At 45.7% G+C, this 25,968-nt stretch overlaps 1 protein-coding gene across 5 annotated transcripts in view; it reads right to left on the bottom strand.

The window, feature by feature from the left end:
* LOC146073559 (solute carrier organic anion transporter family member 1A2-like) overlaps positions 1–7,793 on the bottom strand; it is a 49,583-nt gene extending 41,790 nt beyond the window's left edge. For 2 of the 5 annotated variants that reach the window (XR_014473289.1, XM_083180756.1), the window contains exons 1-3: positions 7,544–7,787; positions 1,055–1,149; positions 808–949 (exon numbers count right to left, since the gene is read on the bottom strand). Coding sequence is in view for 4 of the 5 variants with exons in the window: in XM_083180756.1 (XP_083036882.1) it covers positions 808–949; positions 1,055–1,111 (199 nt within the window). In the remaining variant the exon portion in view is untranslated. Of the gene's footprint in view, positions 1–807; positions 950–1,054; positions 2,319–7,543 lie in introns of those variants that run through there. The other 3 variants (XM_083180759.1, XM_083180758.1, XM_083180757.1) reach the window with 3 other exon arrangements.
* Between the last annotated feature and the right edge of the window lie 18,175 nt (positions 7,794–25,968).

Below are 25,968 nucleotides of genomic sequence, written 5' to 3'. Positions count from 1 at the left end.
TTATAACAGTCACTGATTCAGGAGTCGCAGTCACTGATTCGGGAGTCGCAGTCACTGATTCGGGAGTCGCAGTCACTGATTCGGGAGTCGCAGTCACTGATTCGGGAGTCGCAGTCACGGATTCGGGAGTCGCAATCGCGGATTCGGGAGTCGCAGTCGCGGATTCGGGAGTCGCAGTCGCTGATTCGGGAGTCGCAGTCGCTGATTCGGGAGTCGCAGTCGCTGATTCGGGAGTCGCAGTCGCTGATTCGGGAGTCGCAGTCGCTGATTCGGGAGTCGCAGGCGCTGATTCGGGAGTCGCAGGCGCTGATTCGGGAGTCGCAGGCGCTGATTCGGGAGTCGCAGCCGCTGATTCGTGAGTCGCAGCCGCTGATTCGTGAGTCGCAGTCGCTGATTCGGGAGTCGCAGTCGCTGATTCGGGAGTCGCAGTCGCTGATTCGGGAGCCGGTTAGGGAATTACTGTCGGTTGGTTGTGATTAATTGGATCTATTTACTTTATCTGAGTAATTAATAAATGTGTGTTTGTCACTTTTCCCTCTACAAACAGCGTTCTCATTTACTGATTATGTATTAATTAAGCACTGATCGCCCTGATTATTATAGTCTATTGATAGTTTGGGGGCTGATAATTCTTAACCAGCCGCCATCGTTGGGGTGCTGGGAGCATTTTCTCCTCTTGGTCACCCCACCCAGTGGAACATTCAATAAGAGGTTGGCTAGAAAGTCTATCTGGGGTGCCCCAAGTACTGTTATTATCCGGGGGTCCCTCGGTCACACACTGCAGTAACCCCAATATGTATACATTACCAATATCAAAGCTGCTGTCAATCACCCCAACAAGCGAGGAGGGAATGTTGAACCTTCTCTCGATCTGAGTGATCATACTCCGAGCGTAGGCGAAGGCCACGTTCTTGCTGATATAAGATAAGGACAAGGCGAAGAAGAAAACCTGGAATTACAAGAAAAGTTCTATGTATCCGCCAGTAAAGGAAATACGTCCTACAGGCGATGGCGGATCGACCACCATCTCTGTCGGGATATCCCAGCTCCTTACTTTGAGTTTGGACACGCGGCGTCGCTTCTGTGCCGGGTCTGGCGGTTCAGTCATCATTATATCTTACTATGACTAATACAGATTTATTCCCCGTTCTGCAAAACAAAAGGACAGAGTGGGTCAATAGCAACATATCACAATGACGGGGTACGATGGTTCTGTGTGTGCGGCATCTGTCACTCCGCTCATCACGGTCCATGAGATGGCCAATCACCACCAAGTCATGTGTTTCCTGTATATTGTGCAGAGGATCCAAGACGTGTACAAGGGAAGTGAGGCTGGAGGGACAGAGCAATACTGTACCGGCTAGCACAGGGCGATTTCCCCTAGAAGACATGCTGAGTGATGCAGGCTAGGGAACTTGCACTTGTGCTGCCCGGTGACTGGATCGCCCATACACACGTGTATACATATACATACATGTGTGCAGAGCCGGCCCTAGCAAATTTGTTGGTGCCCCCAAGCAAATAATTCCACCACTGAGTGCACTGCTACTATACTGCCATCTGCTGTGGGCCCCTTCAGTGCAGCGGGCAAAGTGCAATGCACCAGCTGCACCGCCCCTTGTTCCACCTCCCAGCAACACATATCACAGCAGCAGCCAGCAATACCCATCAGCCCACACCCAGCCAGCACCAGCAACCATCACAGCAGTGCAATTAGCACCCCTTGGTGTGGAAGGTGTGTGGGGGGGGGGGGGGTAGAGGACATATGCACTAAGCAGACTTCTAAGCAGTCCAGGACACTTTATTCCAATCTTCTCTGTCCAATGTCTGTGTTCATTTGCCCATGTTAATCTTTACCTTTTATTGGTCAGTCTCAGATATGTCTGTTTCTCTGCCAGCATCCCGATAACTACTCCAGTAGTAGGCAGCATGCACTATACTAGGCACTATGGTAGTAGGCAGCATGTACTATACTAGGCACTCCGGTAGTAGGCAGCATGCACTATACTAGGCACTCCGGTAGTAGGCAGCATGCCCTATACTAGGCACTCCGGTAGTAGGCAGCATGCACTATACTAGGCACTCCGGTAGTAGGCAGCATGCACTATACTAGGCACTATGGTAGTAGGCAGCATGCACTATACTAGGCACTCCGGTAGTAGGCAGCATGCACTATACTAGGCACTCCGGCAGTAGGCAGCATGCACTATACTAGGCACTCCGGTAGTAGGCAGCATGCACTATACTAGGCACTCCGGTAGTAGGCAGCATGCCCTATACTAGGCACTCCGGTAGTAGGCAGCATGCACTATACTAGGCACTCCGGTAGTAGGCAGCATGTACTATACTAGGCACTCCGGTAGTAGGCAGCATGTACTATACTAGGCACTCCGGTAGTAGGCAGCATGTACTATACTAGGCACTCCGGTAGTAGGCAGCATGTACTATACTAGGCACTATGGTAGTAGGCAGCATGGCCTATACTAGGCACTATGGTAGTAGGCAGCATGCACTATACTAGGCACTCCGGTAGTAGGCAGCATGCACTATACTAAGCACTATGGTAGTAGGCAGCATGGCCTATACTAGGCACTATGGTAGTAGGCAGCATGCACTATACTAGGCACTCTGGTAGTAGGCAGCATGCACTATACTAAGCACTCCGGTAGTAGGCAGCATGCCCTATACTAGGCACTCCGGTAGTAGGCAGCATGTACTATACTAGGCACTCCGGTAGTAGGCAGCATGTACTATACTAGGCACTATGGTAGTAGGCAGCATGCACTATACTAGGCACTCCGGTAGTAGGCAGCATGTACTATACTAGGCACTCCGGTAGTAGGCAGCATGCACTATACTAGGCACTATACTAGGCACTCCTGTAGTAGGCAGCATGCACTAGACTAGGCACTCCGGTAGTAGGCAGCATGCACTATACTAGGCACTCCGGTAGTAGGCAGCATGCACTATACTAGGCACTATGGTAGTAGGCAGCATGTACTATACTAGGCACTCCGGTAGTAGGCAGCATGCACTATACTAGGCACTATGGTAGTAGGCAGCATGCACTATACTAGGCACTCCGGTAGTAGGCAGCATATACTATACTAGGCACTATGGTAGTAGGCAGCATGCACTATACTAGGCACTCCGGTAGAAGGCAGTATGCACTATACTAGGCACTACGGTAGTAGGCAGCATGTACTATACTAGGCACTCCGGTAGTAGGCAGCATGCACTATACTAAGCACTCCGGCAGTAGGCAGCATGCACTATACTAGGCACTATGGTAGTAGGCAACATTTACTATAAAATATTATATTCCCTATAAAAAGTGACATTACCGGTCATTATGGTGCATACAGATTATATTCCCTATATAAAGTGACATTACCGGTCATTATGGTGGATACAGATTATATTCCCTATATAAAGTGACATTACCGGTCATTATGGTGAATACAGATTATATTCCCTATATAAAGTGACATTACCGGTCATTATGGTGGATACAGATTATATTCCCTATATAAAGTGACATTACCGGTCATTATGGTGGATACAGATTATATTCCCTATATAAAGTGACATTACCGGTCATTATGATGGATACTGATTATATTCCCTATATAAAGTGACATTACCGGTCATTATGGTGGATACAGATTATATTCCCTATATAAAGTGACATTATCGGTCATTATGATGGATACAGATTATATTCCCTATATAAAGTGACATTACCGGTCATTATGGTGAATACAGATTATATTCCCTATATAAAGTGACATTACCGGTCATTATGGTGAATACAGATTATATTCCCTATATAAAGTGACATTACCGGTCATTATGGTGGATACAGATTATATTCCCTATATAAGGTGACATTACCGGTCATTATGGTGGATACAGATTATATTCCCTATATAAAGTGACATTACCGGTCATTATGATGGATACAGATTATATTCCCTATATAAAGTGACATTACCGGTCATTATGGTGGATACAGATTATATTCCCTATATAAAGTGACATTACCGGTCATTATGGTGAATACAGATTATATTCCCTATATAAAGTGACATTACCGGTCATTATGATGGATACAGATTATATTCCCTATATAAAGTGACATTACCGGTCATTATAGTGGATACAGATTATATTCCCTATATAAAGTGACATTACCGGTCATTATGATGTATACAGATTATATTCATATTCCCTATATAAAGTGACATTACCGGTCATTACGATGGTTACAGATTATATTCCCTATATAAGGTGACATTACCGGTCATTATGATGGATACACATTATATTCCCTATATAAGGTGACATTACCGGTCATTATGATGGATACAGATTATATTCCCTATATAAGGTGACATTATCAGTCATTATGATGGATACAGATTATATTCCCTATATAAAGTGACATTACCTGTCATTATGATGGATACAGATTATATTCCCTATATAAAGTGACATTACCGGTCATTATGGTGGATACAGATTATATTCCCTATATAAAGTGAAATTACCGGTCATTATGATGGATACTGATTATATTCCCTATATAAAGTGACATTACCGGTCATTATGGTGGATACAGATTATATTCCCTATATAAAGTGACATTACCGGTCATTATGATGGATACAGATTATATTCCCTATATAAAGTGACATCACCGGTCATTATGGTGGATACAGATTATATTTCCTATATAAAGTGACATTACCGGCCATTATGGTGGATACAGATTATATTCCCTATATAAAGTGACATTATCGGTCATTATGATGGATACAGATTATATTCCCTATATAAAGTGACATTACCGGTCATTATGGTGAATACAGATTATATTCCCTATATAAAGTGACATTACCGGTCATTATGGTGAATACAGATTATATTCCCTATATAAAGTGACATTACCGGTCATTATGGTGGATACAGATTATATTCCCTATATAAGGTGACATTACCGGTCATTATGGTGGATACAGATTATATTCCCTATATAAAGTGACATTACCGGTCATTATGATGGATACTGATTATATTCCCTATATAAAGTGACATTACAGGTCATTATGGTGGATACAGATTATATTCCCTATATAAGGTGACATTACCGGTCATTATGGTGGATACAGATTATATTCCCTATATAAAGTGACATTACCGGTCATTATGGTGAATACAGATTATATTCCCTATATAAAGTGACATTACCGGTCATTATGATGGATACAGATTATATTCCCTATATAAAGTGACGTTACCGGTCATTATGGTGGATACAGATTATATTCCCTATATAAGGCGACGTTACCGGTCATTATGGTGGATACAGATTATATTCCCTATATAAGGCGACATTACCGGTCATTATGATGGATACACATTATATTCCCTATATAAGGTGACATTACCGGTCATTATGATGGATACAGATTATATTCCCTATATAAGGTGACATTATCAGTCATTATGATGGATACAGATTATATTCCCTATATAAAGTGACATTACCTGTCATTATGATGGATACAGATTATATTCCCTATATAAAGTGACATTACCGGTCATTATGATGCATACAGATTATATTCCCTATATAAAGTGACATTACCGGTCATTATGATGCATACAGATTATATTCCCTATATAAAGTGACATTACCGGTCATTATGGTGGATACAGATTATATTCCCTATATAAAGTGACATTACCGGTCATTATGGTGGATACAGATTATATTCCCTATATAAAGTGACATTACCGGTCATTATGGTGGATACAGATTATATTCCCTATATAAAGTGACATTACCGGTCATTATGGTGGATACAGATTATATACCCTTTATAAGGTGACATTACCGGTCATTATGGTGGATACAGATCATATTCCCTATATAAAGTGACATTACCGGTCATTATGGTGGATACAGATTATATTCCCTATATAAAGTGACATTACCGGTCATTATGATGGATACAGATTATATTCCCTATATAAAGTGACATTACCAGTCATTATGATGGATACAGATTATATTCCCTATATAAAGTGACATCACCGGTTATTATGGTGGATACAGATTATATTTCCTATATAAAGTGACATTACCGGCCATTATGGTGGATACAGATTATATTCCCTATATAAAGTGACATTATCGGTCATTATGATGGATACAGATTATATTCACTATATAAAGTGACATTACCGGTCATTATGGTGAATACAGATTATATTCCCTATATAAAGTGACATTACCGGTCATTATGGTGAATACAGATTATATTCCCTATATAAAGTGACATTACCGGTCATTATGGTGGATACAGATTATATTCCCTATATAAGGTGACATTACCGGTCATTATGGTGGATACAGATTATATTCCCTATATAAAGTGACATTACCGGTCATTATGATGGATACAGATTATATTCCCTATATAAAGTGACATTACAGGTCATTATGGTGGATACAGATTATATTCCCTATATAAAGTGACATTACCGGTCATTATGGTGGATACAGATTATATTCCCTATATAGAGTGACATTACCGGTCATTATGGTGGATACAGATTATATTCCCTATATAAAGTGACATTACCGGTCATTATGGTGAATACAGATTATATTCCCTATATAAAGTGACATTACCGGTCATTATGATGGATACAGATTATATTCCCTATATAAAGTGACGTTACCGGTCATTATGGTGGATACAGATTATATTCCCTATATAAGGCGACGTTACCGGTCATTATGGTGGATACAGATTATATTCCCTATATAAGGCGACATTACCGGTCATTATGATGGATACACATTATATTCCCTATATAAAGTGACATTACCGGTCATTATGATGGATACAGATTATATTCCCTATATAAGGTGACATTATCAGTCATTATGATGGATACAGATTATATTCCCTATATAAAGTGACATTACCTGTCATTATGATGGATACAGATTATATTCCCTATATAAAGTGACATTACCGGTCATTATGATGCATACAGATTATATTCCCTATATAAAGTGACATTACCGGTCATTATGGTGGATACAGATTATATTCCCTATATAAGGTGACATTACCGGTCATTATGATGGATACAGATTATATTCCCTATATAAAGTGACATTACCGGTCATTATGGTGGATACAGATTATATTCCCTATATAAAGTGACATTACCGGTCATTATGGTGGATATAAAGGTTTTCCTGGCAATATTCACCCGTATTTTGATAAATTCACTTGGCACTCAAAGTGTTAATTAAGAGTTATTAATATCGTTTATTACAGGTGGCCTACAAGTCCCAGTATGCCTGCCAAAGCATGATGGCACTTGTAGAACCAGAAGTGCCAGCATGCCCGGACATTAACTGCCTGTAATAAAACAATTACAAAAAAGACACATCACAGACACACGGAATGTTGTAATCGTTTATTTCTCCCCCTCCCTCATTAACCAATGTAATACTCACAGACTCCTCGGACGGGATCCTCTCCCTTCCTAGTGGGCATCCGGGGTTCTTACCTGGACAACAAACCGAGCTGACCCCAAAGTACGGTCCCTGGACGCTGTGTAAAGAACCGCAACAAAATAACAGGTCACTCGAGGACACTGTAACAGAAGTGAATGGGGCTTCACTGATTGGCTGAGAGCGGACACTGCACTGACAACTGTTCCCACTCACAGAGCAGAGGATCCCGTCCAAGGATCTGGCAGCAATAACTGGGGAACACCGGGTGTGTCAGGGGGAGAGCTGTAATAACTGGGGAACACAGGGGGTGACGGGGGAGAGCTGTAATAACTGGGGAACACAGGGGGTGTCAGGGAGAGAGCTGTAATAACTGGGGAACACAGGGTGTGTCAGGGGGGGAGCTGTAATAACTGGGGAACACAGGGTGTGTCGGGGGAGAGCTGTAATAACTGGGGAACACAGGGTGTGTCGGGGGAGAGCTGTAATAACTGGGGAACACAGGGGGTGTTGGGGGAGAGCTATAATAACTGGGGAACACAGGGGGTGACGGGGGAGAGCTGTAATAACTGGGGAACACAGGGTGTGTCAGGGAGAGAGCTGTAATAACTGGGGGACACAGGGGGTGTCAGGGAGAGAGCTGTGATAACTGGGGAACACAGGGTGTGTCAGGGGGGGAGCTGTAATAACTGGGGAACACAGGGTGTGTCAGGGGGAGAGCTGTAATAACTGGGGAACACAGGGTGTGTCGGGGGAGAGCTGTAATAACTGGGGAACACAGGGTGTGTCAGGGGGAGAGCTGTAATAACTGGGGAACACAGGGGGTGTCAGGGAGAGAGCTGTAATAACTGGTGAACACAGGGTGTGTCAGGGGGAGAGCTGTAATAACTGGGGAACACAGGGTGTGTCGGGGGAGAGCTGTAATAACTGGGGAACACAGGGTGTGTCAGGGGGAGAGCTGTAATAACTGGGGAACACAGGGGGTGTCAGGGAGAGAGCTGTAATAACTGGTGAACCCAGGGTGTGTCAGGGGGAGAGCTGTAATAACTGGGGAACACAGGGTGTGTCAGGGGGAGAGCTGTAATAGCCGGGGAACACAGGGGGTGTTGGGGGAGAGCTGTAATAACTGGGGAACACAGGGGTTGGTGGGGAGAGAGCTGTAATAACTGGGGAACACAGGGTGTGTTGGGGGAGAGCTATAATAACTGGGGAACACAGGGGGTGACAGGGGAGAGCTGTAATAACTGGGGAACACAGGGTGTGTCGGGGGAGAGCTGTAATAACTGGGGAACACGGGGTGGTGGGGGAGAGCTGTAATAACTGGGGAACACAGGGTGGTGGGGGAGAGCTGTAATAACTGGGGAACACAGGGGGTGACGGGGGCGAGCTGTCATAATTGGGGAACACAGGGTGTGTCAGGGGGAGAGCTGTAATACTGGGGAACACAGGGTGTGTCGGGGGAGAGCTGTAATAACTGGGGAACACAGGGTGTGTCGGGGGAGAGGTGTAATAACTGGGGAACACAGGGTATGACAGGGGGGAGAGCTGTAATAACTGGGGAACACAGGGGGTGTCGGGAAAGAGCTGTAATAACTGGGGAACACGGTGTGTTGGGGGAGAGCTGTAATAACTGGGGAACACAGGGGGTGATAGGGGAGAGCTGTAATAACTGGGAAACACGGGGTGGCGGGGGAGAGCTGTAATAACTGGGGAACACGGGGTGGCGGGGGAGAGAGCTGTAATAACTGGGGAACACGGGGTGGTGGGGGAGAGCAGTAATAACTGGGGAACACGGGGTGGCGGGGGAGAGCTGTAATAACTGAGGAACACAGGGGGTGGCGGGGAGAGAGCTGTAATAACTGGGGAACACGGGGTGGCGGGGGAGAGCTGTAATAACTGGGGAACACAGGTTTTGGGGGAGAGCTGTAATAACTTGTGAACACAGGGTGTGTCGGGGGAGAGCTGTAATAACTGGGGAACACAGGGGGTGACGGGGGAGAGCTGTAATAACTGGGGAACACAGAGTGTGTTGGGGGAGAGCTGTAATAACTGGGGAACACAGGGTGTGTCGGGGGAGAGCTGTAGTAACTGGGGAACACATGGTGTGTCGGGGGAGAGCTGTAATAAATGGGGAACACGGGGTGGCGGGGAGAGCTGTAATAACTGGGGAACACAGGGGGTGGCGGGTGAGAGCTGTAATAACTGGGGAACACAGGGGGTGATGGGGGAGAGCTGTAATAACTGGGGAACACGGTGTGTCGGGGGAGAGCTGTAATAACTGTGGAACACAGGGTGTGTCGGGGGAGAGCTGTAATAACTGGGGAACACAGAGGGTGTTGGGGGAGAGCTGTAATAACTGGGGAACACATGGGGTGACGGGGGAGAGCTGTAATAACTGGGGAACACAGGGTGTGTCGGGGGAGAGCTGTAATAACTGGGGAACACAGAGGGTGACGGGAGAGAGCTGTAATAACTGGTGAACACAGGGTGTGACGGGGGAGAGCTGTAATAACTGGGGAACACAGGGTGTGTTGGGGGAGAGCTGTAATAACTGGGGAACACGGAGTGTCGGGGGAGAGCTGTAATAACTGGGGAACACAGAGGGTGACGGGGGAGAGCTGTAATAACTGGGGAACACAGAGGGTGACGGGGGAGAGCTGTAATAACTGGGGAACACAGGCGGTGACGGGGAGAGAACTGTAATAACTGGGGAACACAGAGGGTGACGGGGAGAGCTGTAATAACTGGGGAACACAGGGTGTGTCGGGGGAGAGCTGTAATAACTGGGGAACACAGAGGGTGTTGGGGGAGAGCTGTAATAACTGGGGAACACAGGGGGTGACGGGGGAGAGCTGTAATAACTGGGGAACACAGGGTGTGTCGGGGGAGAGCTGTAATAACTGGGGAACACAGAGGGTGACGGGGGAGAGCTGTAATAACTGGGGAACACAGGGTGTGACGGGGGAGAGCTGTAATAACTGGGGAACACAGGGTGTGTTGGGGGAGAGCTGTAATAACTGGGGAACACGGTGTGTCGGGGGAGAGCTGTAATAACTGGGGAACACAGAGGGTGACGGGGGAGAGCTGTAATAACTGGGGAACACAGAGGGTGACGGGGGAGAGCTGTAATAACTGGGGAACACAGGCGGTGACGGGGAGAGAACTGTAATAACTGGGGAACACAGAGGGTGACGGGGAGAGAGCTGTAATAACTGGGGAACACAGGGGTTGGCGGGGGAGAGCCATAATAACTGGGGAAAACAGGGTGACGGGGGAGAGCTGTAATAACTGGGGAACACAGGGTGTGTCGGGGGAGAGCTGTAATAACTGGAGAACACAGGGTGTGTCGGGGGAGAGCTGTAATAACTGGAGAACACAGGGTGTGTCGGGGGACAGCTGTAATAACTGGGGAACACAGGGTGGCGGGGGAGAGCTGTAATAACTGGGGAACACAGGGGGTGACAGGGGAGAGCTGTAATAACTGGGGAACACAGGGGTTGGCGGGGGAGAGCTGTAATAACTGGGGAACACAGGGTGTGTCGGGGGAGAGCTGTAATAACTGGGGAACACAGGGTGTGTCGGGGGAGAGCTGTAATAACTGGGGAACACAGGGTGTGTCGGGGGAGAGCTGTAATAACTGGGGAACACAGGGGGTGGCGGGGGAGAGCTGTAATAACTGGGGAACACAGGGTGTGTCGGGGGAGAGCTGTAATAACTGGGGAACACAGGGGGTGGCGGGGGAGAGCTGTAATAACTGGGGAACACAGGGGGTGGCGGGGGAGAGCTGTAATAACTGGGGAAAACAGGGTGTGTCGGGGGAGAGCTGTAATAACTGGGGAACACTGGGGGGCGGGGGAGAGCTGTAATAACTGGGGAACACAGGGTGTGTTGGGGGAGAGCTGTAATAACTGGGGAACACAGGCGGTGACGGGGAGAGAGCTGTAGTAACTGGGGAACATAGGGTGTGTTTGGGGAAAGCTGTAATAACTGGGGAACACAGGGTGTGTTGGGGGAGAGCTGTAATAACTGGGGAACACAGGCGGTGACGGGGAGAGAGCTGTAATAACTGGGGAACACAGGGTGTGTTGGGGGAGAGCTGTAATAACTGGGGAACACAGGGTGTGTCAGGGAGAGAGCTGTAATAACTGGGGAACACAGGGTGTGACGGGGGAGAGCTGTAATAACTGGGGAACACAGGTGGTGGCTGGGGGGTCACGCGCACCGGGCGCTGGAGGGGGGGGGGGGCGCTGTCAGGTCCGGGGACAGCCAGCGGAGGTCCGGTGACAGGCAACGGGGTTCCGTTTAGCTGCTGTAGCGCAGCTTGACTCCGTCCGTCAAGCCAATTCAGCCAATCAGCGTCCGGCAAGTCTTTTCAAAGTCATCAGCGCTTCCCGCCGCCGCGATAGTAGGAGAGACGGACGGAGTCAAGCTGCTGCTACAGCGGCTACACCAGTCCCCGGAACCCCGCTGGCTGCACACAGGAGGTATGCATGTTGTCAGCGGGGAGGGGGGGGGTGTCTCCGGCGATGTTCTCAGCGGGGAGGAGGGGTCTCCGGCGATGTTGTCAGCGGGGAGGGGGGGGGGGGGGTGGGCACCAAATGACTGCCTTGCCCCGGGTGCCCGAAACCCTAGTTTCGGCCCTGTCATGGGTTCTATCCCCACCATGTGTTATAAATACAGGGCGGTACGGACGGTGTAATGGTTAGCATTACTGCCTCACAGCACCGAGGTCATGGGTTCTATCCCCACCATGTGTTATATATACGGGGCAGTACGGATGGTGTAATGGTTACATTACTGCCTCACAGCACTGAGGTCATGGGTTCTATCCCCACCATGTGTTATATATACGGGGCAGTACGGACGGTGTAATGGTTAGCATTACTGCCTCACAGCGCTGAGGTCCTGGGTTCTATCCCCACCATGTATTATATATACATGGCAGTATGGATGGTGTAATGGTTAGCATTACTGCCTCACAGCACTGAGGTGATCTGCAAGGAGGGTGTGTGTTGCAGGTGCTCCAGAGAAGGTAGAGACTCTGAATTTTGCAGTAGCTCCTCCTCTGGGAATCCCCAAGCCAGGGGACCCTGCTGTACCTTTCTATGGTACGTGGAGGAGGCCGTGCAGTTGAGAGCCGGTCCAAGAGGAAGAACATCCCTGCTGTTGCAACACCTGCAGCAGGAGCCTCAGACAAAGATACAGTGAGTACAATAGAAAATGTACCCCCAGATGAATCTGGAGGTACCCCTGTGGCAAGCCAGCCACGGGGGGAAATGATGGAAGAACCCGGCGGGGATGCAAACGCCGGTGGTGACATAGCAGTCGCTGCGGGGGGACCTGGTGAAATGGTGTCAGAAGAGTCTGAGGAAGAAATGCAGTCTAAGGATGAAGACTTAAGTGCAGAAGAAGATAATGCTTTTGAGAAAATGGGTCTGGAGGAATTAAATAAAGAAGCGAAAAAAGTTTACCAAAGAGTCTATAAAGCAAAGAAAAAGATAAATTCTTGCCTTTCATGGGAGCGCCATGTATGGAGAGATAAGATTGTTACAAATTCAAAAATCTTGTAAAAATTAAAGACTCATATTGCAAAAAAAATGAAAGGTGAAAGAAAAAGCAAAGATTTACCTCAGGCGGAGAAAGGGTTAATTGCAAGCCAGGAGCTTCAGGATTCCCTTGATCCAGCTGATGCAGATGAGTTAATGGAGAGCAGCTGCAAAGGAGGCGGCCTATTCCCTGCAAGTCCAGATCAGCTGATGGAAAAAACCAGCAGCATGGAGATGCAGCTGCAGATTGAGAAGCCCATGCAAATGGACTCAGAGGAAAAGAGAGTGCAGCTAACAGCTGAGGTGGAAGGCACTGAAAAGATGAAGCAGGTCCCCCCCGGGACACAGTAAGTATGACAGTTGCAAATGTTGTGTCCCGGGGAGACTCTGGTACAAAGTCTGAAACCAATGAAAAACCTGTATGATACGGGACAGTGCTCTAACTCCGGCTGTGGGTGCAGGTAAAGGGGAAAGTTTTGTCTACATTGCAGACAGTACTCCCAGCCTTGCAGGGACAGCTGGGGGAAATATGGACAGTGAAAAAATGGATACAAATTGTGCGATGAAGGATGATGGGCAGATGCCCGGACCAAGCAATGTCACTGCTAATGCCCAAAAATGTTTTAAAGGTGTTAAAGAAACGGCTGAGAGTAATAATAATGTTTCTACCAGAAATGTAAAATTGTGTGAAGCTGAAAAGTTGGCACAGGGCCAAAAATGTTTAAATAAGGCAAATTTAAAGGCTGATGAGGCACAAATAATGCAAACTGTATATGGGGATGTACTAGTACCTGAAAGAGCTGGGGCTGCTTTCAAGTTGATTGCAGAAAACATCCGTACAAAGAAAGTGCAGGTAAAAGCCGGTGATGGTACTGGAGTTTCTGAGCTTGGAACTCCAGACCCAATTCAAATGCCAGCACCTATATCTTATGCCAATATGATAAAACAAACAAATAAAAGAAATGAAGACAGACAAAGTCAGGTCATGAGCCAGAGTGTAATTCAGAGAAGGAGAAATGTGATACAGTTTAAGTGGGTTAAGTTAGATCCGGTCCCCACAAAAGAAAAATTTCTTAATTTAATCTTTACTCTGGATTGCAGTGCTCATGACCTAACGGCATGTATCCATCCAGAAAGGTCTCAAATTTTTTATCTCAGTTTTGTTTTTATGAGGAAAATGAATGAGGTTGTAGACCAATGGCAAGTAAGAAAATTTGAACAAGCTTATAAGGGCTATGAAATTTTATCAGTGTCAAAACCAGAGAATGTCAGAGCAAGGATATTGGTGAGGGATGAAACTATCCCAGCTGACGACATAAAGTACTGGTTGAGTAGACAATGCATCTGGATAGGGGACATGGTTAAGGTTGGACACACCTTAGGAGTCTGGGGAGGTGCATGGTCTGTGCAGATAAGACTACACCAAGTTGAAGGAAGGACAAAACATCTCCCTTCGGCTGCTTATATCGGGAGAGACCGTAATCAGGTGTTCTATCCAGGCCAGCCAAGGACCTGCTTTTGTTGTGGCGAAGAGGGGCATATGAGCAGTGAATGTGGAAACGTAAAATGCTCCCTCTGCAACGAGGCAGGTCACCCCTCGAGGTCGTGTAACATAGTAAAATGTAACTTGTGCGGCCTTGAGGGGCATCCCTACAGTAGATGCCCAGAATCTATGCGCCATATGGATAGAACACCTGGAGCGGGAACAAAGGGGAAATTCAAAAAGGCTACAGTAGAAGAGGAGACTCTGGTAGTTTGGGAAAGGGACAAAGAATCAGAAAGGGAGGAACAGTTTCAGGAAGTGAGGAAGAGGAAAAGTGCCACAAAAAGGAAAGGGGATGAAGAGATAGTGAGCATATCCAACAGGTTTCTAGTTTTTTCTGAAGAAGATGAGGATAGTGAGGAGGAGGAGGAAGTCTATAAGGAAGGGGAGACTTTAGCTCTTAGGAAAGTTGAGAAAGAAGTAGGGAAGAGAAAGAAGAAAAAAGCAAATAAGAAAGGGAAAACGCAAGGGAAGAAAAGTAAGAAGGAGGAAGGAAAGGGGGAGAAAATAGAAAAAGTAGCCTTGGAGGGGAAAGTGGTAAAATTAATTAGTTCAAAAGAGAAAAAGGGAGAAGGGGAGCATGAAACAATACACAGAGAGGTGGTGACAAGGGATGAAGGAGAGCAAGGTGACCCGGAAAGAAACAGAGTAAACTTGCTAAATGTCTCAGACAGGCCTCCTGATCCTGTAAAAAGGAATGATGGTTTGTCTGAGGGTATGGCTGAGGATATGGATGTGTTGGGTGGTGGTGAATGTAAGGATGGTGGTGGGTCTGGTGTAAATAAGTAAAGTTTTTGGTATTGCCCTACATTATGGTTTTTTGCATGGATCCTCACCCCATAAGATGTGCCACAATTAATGTGGCTTCTATACATTCTGAGCGAGCTCGGTTCATGGCTTTTGATTTTTTTAGAACAGCAGAGGTAGACATCTTTTTCCTCCAGGAGACCAGACTGAGGACCCTAGAAGCCTTGCATAAGGCTAAAAGGGAATGGAGTAGGGGGCCCTCATTCTGGTCTCTTGCGGCCGAGCCGTATACTGGGGTGGCGGTACTTTTTTCCGGCATGGTAACCATGCACAGAATCATAGAAATTGAAGTAGGAAGATGTATGGTTTTGGATGTCACCTTTAGAGGACATGACCTAAGGCTGATCAATATCTATGGTCCCCAAAAAGCTTGGGATAGGAAATGTCTTTTTGAGGTGATAAAACCATTCTTATTCGCAGCCCAACAGGTCGTTTTTGGTGGTGATTATAACACTGTTGTAAGAACCAAAGACAGAGGAGGTACCAGAAGCAGTAGGACCTTGGCTATGATGCAAATTATTTAGTTAGAATGGTTAGAGAGGCTGGTCTGGTGGATGTCCATATTAGGCATACTCCAGACCTCACTGGGTACACTTTTTATAGCGGTCAGAATAAAAGTAGAATAGATAGATTTTTTGTCAAAACAAATTCGAAAACTCTGCCTTCCAAGGTGGAGCCAGTAGAATTTTCAGATCACTGCTTTCTTAGTTTTTCATTGAATGCTTCACAGTCCATCCAGAAAGGGAGGGGTCTGTGGAGGCTGAACTCAGAGCTCCTAAAGGAAGAGAGTGTGAAGCAGTCTCTCAGAGGTCTCTTTGAGGATCATGAATCACTGTTGGAGGCAGGATGGAGTAAATCAGAGTGGTTGGAGGAAATGAAAAAGAAGGTCCAAGGTTTTTTTCAAAAGACTAATTAAAAACAGAGGATTGAAAAAAAAGAGGGCCTACTATGTTCTTAAAAGGACATTGGATTTCTTGATCTCTGAGGGTGGAGATGGTGGGGAAATCTCCCAGGTGAAGGCTCAGATGAAGGAATTTCAGTATAACCGATTGGCATCTTTGATTCTGGAGAGGGATTATGGTACATACCACTTACCGGATCCCTACCAGAATTGTAGAAAAGCCGTCGAGGCAAGAGAAGTCAGTGGCCTATATGATGGAAGGGGTGTGCTTCAGGAGAGGAGGGAAGGCATCCTGGAAGTCATTAGAGCCTATTATTCTGATCTTTTGTATGAGCAAGCACCTATCAGAGAGAGGATGGAGACTTTTCTGAGGGAGACACCAGGTCTGATGGAGCCAGATGGCTCTCTTGAGTGTTTGGACAATACGATTGGATTAGAGGAAGTTAGGGAAGCAATTGATGGTTTGACATGAAAAAAGTCACCTGGACCAGATGGTCTAACATCGGAGTTCTATAAGGAATTCTCTGATGTATTAGCTCCCCATCTCACGGATGTGTTCAATGCAAGTTTGGAGGAAGGAAATCTGCCTCCTTCCATGAGACGGTCGGCTCTAATCTTATTGTACAAAGGAAAAGACCCCGCCCGTATTGAGAATTGGCGCCCCATCGCTCTTCTTAATACGGACCGGAAGATTTTGGCAAAAGTTTTCTTTAACAGAATAATGGAGTTTTCTGAGAGGCTTCTCTCCCCCTCCCAGCACTGTACAGTGAAGGGGCGTAGCACTTTTAGTGCGGTCCTTGGTGTCCGGGAAGCCGTGGAGCGGTGCAGGGCTGGGGGGGAAGGAAAATTCCTGCTGGCCTTGGATCAATCTAAAGCTTTTGACCGTGTCAATCATGAGTATCTTTGGAAATTACTTGAAAGGTATGGCTTTCCGTCAAAAATGGTCATTTGGTTAAAGGTTCTTTATATAGAGGCCGAGAGCTTCCCGCTTGTGAATGGTTGGGTAGGGCCCAAATTTGGGGTAAGCTCGGGTGTGCGTCAGGGTTGCCCCCTGAGCCCTCTTTTATACGTGTTTGCAATTGATCCTTTCGTGAGGAGGATTGAGAGCAGCAGGTTGGAAGGGGTGCAGCTGTCACCGGAGTGTACTCTAAAGGTGGTAGCCTATGCAGATGATGTTACGGTGGTCTTGTCAGCGGAGGAGGAGGCAAGTGACATCAACCAACTAGTGACGGATTTTTCTGAGGCGTCTGGTTCAAAGATAAATCAGGACAAGTGTGAAGTTTTCTGGATGGGGGAGGGAGGGAAAGAATTTTCTCTCCCGGACACCCTCCCCAGGCCTAAAGATAGTATCAAAATATTAGGCATCCAATTTGATCACGGAGATTATTCCTTGCTAAATTGGGGAAGAAAGCTAGATGATGTCACCAAGAAGGTCAATTTCTGGAAAGGGTGCAAGTTCTCCCTGAGAGAAAGGGTTGACATTTGCAAAACTTATTTGATACCAATGTTCCTTTACATCAGCTATGTCTGTTTTTTGCCTCAGTCTTTGTGGTCTAGATTATGTTCCGTGTTTTTTCAGATGTTCTGGGGAAACAAGATGAACATAGTCAAGAGAGGAATCACGTACAGATCGAGGGCAGAAGGGGGCCAGGAAATGGTCAATCCTGTAGTCCTTTTTGTAACAACTTTTTTGAAATTGAATGTGGGAGGTCTATTTTTAGACAACCCCCCTCGATGGGTACATGGTTTCATGGAATGGATGTCTCCTTATTCTAGAACATGGATAGATGGTGGTCGGATGGGAAGACCTTGGACCAGGCGAGGTTACCTTCCGATTTACGTGATTCAATCCATAAAGATGATTACCAAGTGGAGTTTGAAGGTGGGTGATGTGAGAGATCTCTCGAGAAAGGAGATGGGGAAGAGGATCTTGCAGACCTACTTTTATGCTCCACTGGCTTTGAGAGATTGCTCAGGGGATGTCTGTTCAGCTGGGTTGAAACTGCTTAATGAGCAGAGGATCCCACTGAAGTTTAGAGACATTGCCTGGCTTTCTTTCCAAGGGAGACTTTACGTTAAAGGGAATATTAAGTTTAGAGGTGCCAATACCCGTGATTGTCCACGTGAGGAATGTCCTGGGGAGGAGGAGACAATGGACCATTTCTTTCTTAAATGTCCCTTCAATGTAAAAATGTATCAAGATGTCTCAGTTGCTCTAGGGATCCCTTGTCTTTCGGGGCTAAGTTACCCGGAGTGGGTCTATGGGGCATTCAAAGGTTATGGGCATTTTGATTTATGCACAATTTATATGATTAGTTTAGCAGTCAGGTATCACACGTGGAATGCACGGTGTCATGTTATATTGAGACAAAAGATCCTCCCTGTTAGGACGGTGGTGGGTCTTATTCTACATGAGGTGAAGGTTATTATGGAAATGGAAAAGGAGAAGCTGGATGCCATCAGCTGGTCTCGCTTGTGGGGCCGGTTGAAACCTCCTTAGTAGGTGGCAAATAGTAGAACCTGGAACATACTGGGACTCTGTTCTTTTTATTTTCACACAAAATAGGGGGAATATGGAATATGAAATAAAAGAATGTTTTACATACATGTTTTGCTAGTACCAGATCCTTCACTTAAAAAATAAATGTAGGTGGAGAAAATGGTTGGGGGGAGTAAATGAAGAGATGAAAGGCGTCTTGTGGGTAAGGGTAATGAATGTGTTCTGTATTAAAGGTGATTGGTATAGTGGTGAAGGTGGAGGAGAGGTATGATAGGAATGAATGTAGTGAGAATGAATGAAGATGGAAGGACGGGAGGATAAGGTAAAAATGATGGTAAGTTTAAAAGTGGAGTGGAAGGAGAGATGTATGGGGAGGTATGAGTATGAGAGGGTATGAGTCAGGGTGGATGTTTTGGAAAAAGAGAAATGGTGGAGCTCAGGATCAGGAGAAAGTACAGAATAGGAAAGTTTATTTTGTATAAGATTGTTAGGAGGTGGAGGTGAAGGTGGGGAAAAAAAAAAGGGTGGGGGGATGGTGGGAAGGTATGGGGATATGGATCAAATTGATGTTTGTAAATTTATGTGAAATTATATTTTATACTGTATATGAAATGGTATATATTTTTGTACAAAAGGTTGCAATCTTCAATAAAGAAGCATTGTCATGGGTTCTATCCCCACCATGTGATATATGTACGGGGCAGTACGGATGGTGTAATGGTTATATTACTGCCTCACAGTACTGAGGTCATGGGTTCTATCCCCACAATGTGTTATATATATGGGGCAGTACGGATGGTGTAATGGTTATAGCATTACTGCCTCACAGCACTGAGGTCATGGGTTCTATTCCCACCATGTGTTATATATACGGGGCAGTACGGACGGTGTAATGGTTACATTACTGCCTCACAGTACTGAGGTCATGGGTTTTATCCCCACCATGCGATATATATACGGGGCAGTACGGATGGTGTAATGGTTAGCATTACTGCCTCACAGCGCTGAGGTGATGGGTTCTATCCCCACCATGTGTTATATATATGGGGCAGTACGGATGGTTTAATGGTTACATTACTGCCTCACAGCGCTGAGGTCATGGGTTCTATCCCCACCATGTGTTATATATACGGGGCAGTATGGATGGTGGAATGGTTAGCATTACTGCCTCACAGCACTGAGGTCATGGGTTCTATCCCCACCATGTGTTATATATATACGGGGCAGTACGGACGGTGTAATGGTTACATTACTGCCTCACAGCGCTGAGGTCATGGGTTCTATTCCCACCATGTGTTATATATACAGGGCAGTGTAATGGTTAGCATTACTGCATCACAGTGCTGAGGTCATGGGTTCTATTCCCACCATGTGTTATATAGATACAGGGCAGCACGGATGGTGTAATGGTTACATTACTGCCTCACAGCGCTGAGGTCATGGGTTTTATCCCCACCATGCGATATATATACGGGGCAGTACGGATGGTGTAATGGTTACATTACCGCCTCACAGCACTGAGGTCATGGGTTCTATCCCCACCATGTGTTATATATACGGGGCAGTACGGATGGTGTAATGGTTACATTACTGCTTCACAGCGCTGACGTCATGGGTTCTATCCCCACCATGTGTTATATATACGGGGCAGTACGGATGGTGTAATGGTTACATTACTGCCTCGCAGCGCTGACGTCATGGGTTCTTTCCCCACCATGTGTTATATATACAAGCAGCACTGACGGTGTAATGGTTACATTACTGCCTCACAGCGCTGAGGTGATGGGTTCTATCCCCACCATGTGTTATATATACGGGGCAGTACGGATAGTTTAATGGTTACATTACTGCCTCTCAGCGCTGAGGTCATGGGTTCTATCCCCACCATGTGTTATATATACGGGGCAGTATGGATGGTGTAATGGTTAGCATTACTGCCTCACAGCACTGAGGTCATGGGTTCTATCCCCACCATGTGTTATATATACAGGGCAGTTTAATGGTTAGCATTACTGCATCACAGTGCTGAGGTCATGGGTTCTATTCCCACCATGTGTTATATATTCGGGGCAGTACGGACGGTGTAATGGTTACATTACTGCCTCACAGCACTGAGGCATGGGTTCTATCCCCACCATGTGTTATATTCAAAAATCTTGTCAAAATTAAAGACTCATATTGCAAAAAAAATGAAAGGTGAAAGAAAAAGCAAAGATTTACCTCAGGCGGAGAAAGGGTTAATTTCAAGCCATCAGCTTCAGGATTCCCTTTCTCCAGCTTATGCAGATGAGTTAATGGAGAGCAGCTGCAAAGGAGGCGGCCTATTCCCTGCAAGTCCAGATCAACTGATGGAAAAAACCAGCAGCATGGAAATGCAGCTGCAGAATGAGAAGCCCATGCAAATGAACTCAGAGGAAAAGAGAGTGCAGCTAACAGCTGAGGTGGAAGGCACTGAAAAGATGAAGCAGGTCCCCCGGGACACAGTAAGTATGAAAGTTGCAAATGTTGTGTCCCGGGGAGACTCTGGTGCAAAGTCTGAAACCAATGAAAAAAACTGTATGATACTGGACAGTGCTCTAACTCCGGCTGTGGGTGCAGGTAAAGGGGAAAGTTTTGTCTACATTGCAGACAGTACTCCCAGCCTTGCAGGGACAGCTGGGGGAGGGGGAAATATGGACAGTGAAAAAATGGATACAAATTGTGCGATGAAGGATGATGGGCAGATGCCCGGACCGAGCAATGTCACTGCTAATGGCCAAAAATGTTTTAAAGGTGTTAAAGAAACGGCTGAGAGTAATAATAATGTTTCTACCAGAAATGTAAAATTGTATGAAGCTGAAAAGTTGGCACAGGGCCAAAAATGTTTAAATAAGGCAAATTTAAAGGCTGATGAGGCACAAATAATGCAAACTGTATATGGGGATGTACTAGTACCTGAAAGAGCTGGGGCTGCTTTCAAGTTGATTGCAGAAAACATCCGTACAAAGAAAGTGCAGGTAAAAGCCGGTGATGGTACTGGAGTTTCTGAGCTTGGAACTCCAGACCCAATTCAAATGCCAGCACCTATATCTTATGCCAATATGATAAAACAAACAAATAAAAGAAATGAAGACAGACAAAGTCAGGTCATGAGCCAGAGTGTAATTCAGAGAAGGAGAAATGTGATACAGTTTAAGTGGGTTAAGTTAGATCCGGTCCCCACAAAAGAAAAATTTCTTAATTTAATCTTTACTCTGGATTGCAGTGCTCATGACCTAACGGCATGTATCCATCCAGAAAGGTCTCAAATTTTTTATCTCAGTTTTGTTTTTATGAGGAAAATGAATGAGGTTGTAGACCAATGGCAAGTAAGAAAATTTGAACAAGCTTATAAGGGCTATGAAATTTTATCAGTGTCAAAACCAGAGAATGTCAGAGCAAGGATATTGGTGAGGGATGAAACTATCCCAGCTGACGACATAAAGTACTGGTTGAGTAGACAATGCATCTGGATAGGGGACATGGTTAAGGTTGGACACACCTTAGGAGTCTGGGGAGGTGCATGGTCTGTGCAGATAAGACTACACCAAGTTGAAGGAAGGACAAAACATCTCCCTTCGGCTGCTTATATCGGGAGAGACCGTATACAGGTGTTCTATCCAGGCCAGCCAAGGACCTGCTTTCGTTGTGGCGAAGAGGGGCATATGAGCAGTGAATGTGGAAACGTAAAATGCTCCCTCTGCAACGAGGCAGGTCACCCCTCGAGGTCGTGTAACATAGTAAAATGTAACTTGTGCGGCCTTGAGGGGCATCCCTACAGTAGATGCCCAGAATCTATGCGCCATATGGATAGAACACCTGGAGCGGGAACAAAGGGGAAATTCAAAAAGGCTACAGTAGAAGAGGAGACTCTGGTAGTTTGGGAAAGGGACAAAGAATCAGAAAGGGAGGAACAGTTTCAGGAAGTGAGGAAGAGGAAAAGTGCCACAAAAAGGAAAGGGGATGAAGAGATAGTGAGCATATCCAACAGGTTTCTAGTTTTTTCTGAAGAAGATGAGGATAGTGAGGAGGAAGTCTATAAGGAAGGGGAGACTTTAGCTCTTAGGAAAGTTGAGAAAGAAGTAGGGAAGAGAAAGAAGAAAAAAGCAAATAAGAAAGGGAAAACGCAAGGGAAGAAAAGTAAGAAGGAGGAAGGAAAGGGGGAGAAAATAGAAAAAGTAGCCTTGGAGGGGAAAGTGGTAAAATTAATTAGTTCAAAAGAGAAAAAGGGAGAAGGGGAGCATGAAACAATACACAGAGAGGTGGTGACAAGGGATGAAGGAGAGCAAGGTGACCCGGAAAGAAACAGAGTAAACTTGCTAAATGTCTCAGACAGGCCTCCTGATCCTGTAAAAAGGAATGATGGTTTGTCTGAGGGTATGGCTGAGGATATGGATGTGTTGGGTGGTGGTGAATGTAAGGATGGTGGTGGGTCTGGTGTAAATAAGTAAAGTTTTTGGTATTGCCCTACATTATGGTTTTTTGCATGGATCCTCACCCCATAAGATGTGCCACAATTAATGTGGCTTCTATACATTCTGAGCGAGCTCGGTTCATGGCTTTTGATTTTTTTAGAACAGCAGAGGTAGACATCTTTTTCCTTCAGGAGACCAGACTGAGGACCCTAGAAGCCTTGCATAAGGCTAAAAGGGAATGGAGTAGGGGGCCCTCATTCTGGTCTCTTGCGGCCGAGCCGTATACTGGGGTGGCGGTACTTTTTTCCGGCATGGTAACCGTGCACAGAATCATAGAAATTGAAGTAGGAAGATGTATGGTTTTGGATGTCACCTTTAGAGGACATGACCTAAGGCTGATCAATATCCATGGTCCACAAAAAGCTTGGGATAGGAAATGTCTTTTTGAGGTGATAAAACCATTCTTATTCGCAGCCCAACAGGTCGTTTTTGGTGGTGATTATAACACTGTTGTAAGAACCAAAGACAGAGGAGGTACCAGAAGCAGTAGGACCTTGGGCTATGATGCAAATTATTTAGTTAGAATGGTTAGAGAGGCTGGTCTGGTGGATGTCCATATTAGGCATACTCCGGACCTCACTGGGTACACTTTTTATAGCGGTCAGAATAAAAGTAGAATAGATAGATTTTTTGTCAAAACAAATTCGAAAACTCTGCCTTCCAAGGTGGAGCCAGTAAAATTTTCAGATCACTGTTTTCTTAATTTTTCATTGAATGCTTCACAGTCCATCCAGAAAGGGAGGGGTCTGTGGAGGCTGAACTCAGAGCTCCTAAAGGAAGAGAGTGTGAAGCAGTCTCTCAGAGGTCTCTTTGAGGATCATGAATCACTGTTGGAGGCAGGATGGAGTAAATCAGAGTGGTGGGAGGAAATGAAAAAGAAGGTCCAAGGTTTTTCAAAAGACTAATTAAAAACAGAGGATTGAAAAAAAAGAGTGCCTACTATGTTCTTAAAAGGAAATTGGATTTCTTGATCTCTGAGGGTGGAGATGGTGGGGAAATCTCCCAGGTGAAGGCTCAGATGAAGGAATTTCAGTATAACCGATTGGCATCTTTGATTCTGGAGAGGGATTATGGTACATACCACTCACCGGATCCCTACCAGAATTGTAGAAAAGCCGTCGAGGCATGAGAAGTCAGTGGCCTATATGATGGAAGGGGTGTGCTTCAGGAGAGGAGGGAAGGCATCCTGGAAGTCATTAGAGCCTATTATTCTGATCTTTTGTATGAGCAAGCACCTATCAGAGAGAGGATGGAGACTTTTCTGAGGGAGACACCAGGTCTGATGGAGCCAGATGGCTCTCTCGAGTGTTTGGACAATACGATTGGAGTAGAGGAAGTTAGGGAAGCAATTGATGGTTTGACATGAAAAAAGTCACCTGGACCAGATGGTCTAACATCGGAGTTCTATAAGGAATTCTCTGATGTATTAGCTCCCCGTCTCACGGATGTGTTCAATGCAAGTTTGGAGGAAGGAAATCTGCCTCCTTCCATGAGACGGTCGGCTCTAATCTTATTGTCCAAAGGAAAAGACCCAGCCCGTATTGAGAATTGGCGCCCCATCGCTCTTCTTAATACGTACAGGAAGATTTTGGCAAAAGTTTTCTTTAACAGAATAATGGAGTTTTCTGAGAGGCTTCTCTCCCCCTCCCAGCACTGTACAGTGAAGGGGCGTAGCACTTTTAGTGCGGTCCTTGGTGTCCGGGAAGCCGTGGAGCGGTGCAGGGCTGGGGGGAAGGAAAATTCCTGCTGGCCTTGGATCAATCTAAAGCTTTTGACCGTGTCAATCATGAGTATCTTTGGAAATTACTTGAAAGGTATGGCTTTCCGTCAAAAATGGTCATTTGGTTAAAGGTTCTTTATAAAGAGGCCGAGAGCTTCCCGCTTGTGAATGGTTGGGTAGGGCCCAAATTTGGGGTAAGCTCGGGTGTGCGTCAGGGTTGCCCCCTGAGCCCTCTTTTATACGTGTTTGCAATTGATCCTTTCGTGAGGAGGATTGAGAGCAGCAGGTTGGAAGGGGTGCAGCTGTCACTGGAGTGTACTCTAAAGGTGGTAGCCTATGCAGATGATGTTACGGTGGTCTTGTCAGCGGAGGAGGAGGCAAGTGACATCAACCAACTAGTGACGGATTTTTCTGAGGCGTCTGGTTCGAAGATAAATCAGGACAAGTGTGAAGTTTTCTGGATGGGGGAGGGAGGGAAAGAATTTTCTCTCCCGGACACCCTCCCCAGGCCTAAAGATAGTATCAAAATATTAGGCATCCAATTTGATCACGGAGATTATTCCTTGCTAAATTGGGGAAGAAAGCTAGATGATGTCACCAAGAAGGTCAATTTCTGGAAAGGGTGCAAGTTCTCCCTGAGAGAAAGGGTTGACATTTGCAAAACTTATTTGATACCAATGTTCCTTTACATCAGCTATGTCTGTTTTTTGCCTCAGTCTTTGTGGTCTAGATTATGTTCCGTGTTTTTTCAGATGTTCTGGGGAAACAAGATGAACATAGTCAAGAGAGGAATCACGTACAGATCGAGGGCAGAAGGGGGCCAGGAAATGGTCAATCCTGTAGTCCTTTTTGTAACAACTTTTTTTAAATTGAATGTGGGAGGTCTATTTTTAGACAACCCCCCTCGATGGGTACATG

Source organism: Crinia signifera, chromosome 4, assembly GCF_055691185.1.
Source record: "Crinia signifera chromosome 4, ASM5569118v1, whole genome shotgun sequence".
Classification (NCBI taxonomy): domain Eukaryota; kingdom Metazoa; phylum Chordata; class Amphibia; order Anura; family Myobatrachidae; genus Crinia; species Crinia signifera.
Note: the sequence above shows the minus strand (reverse complement) of the source record. Positions and strands in the feature narration are given on the sequence as shown.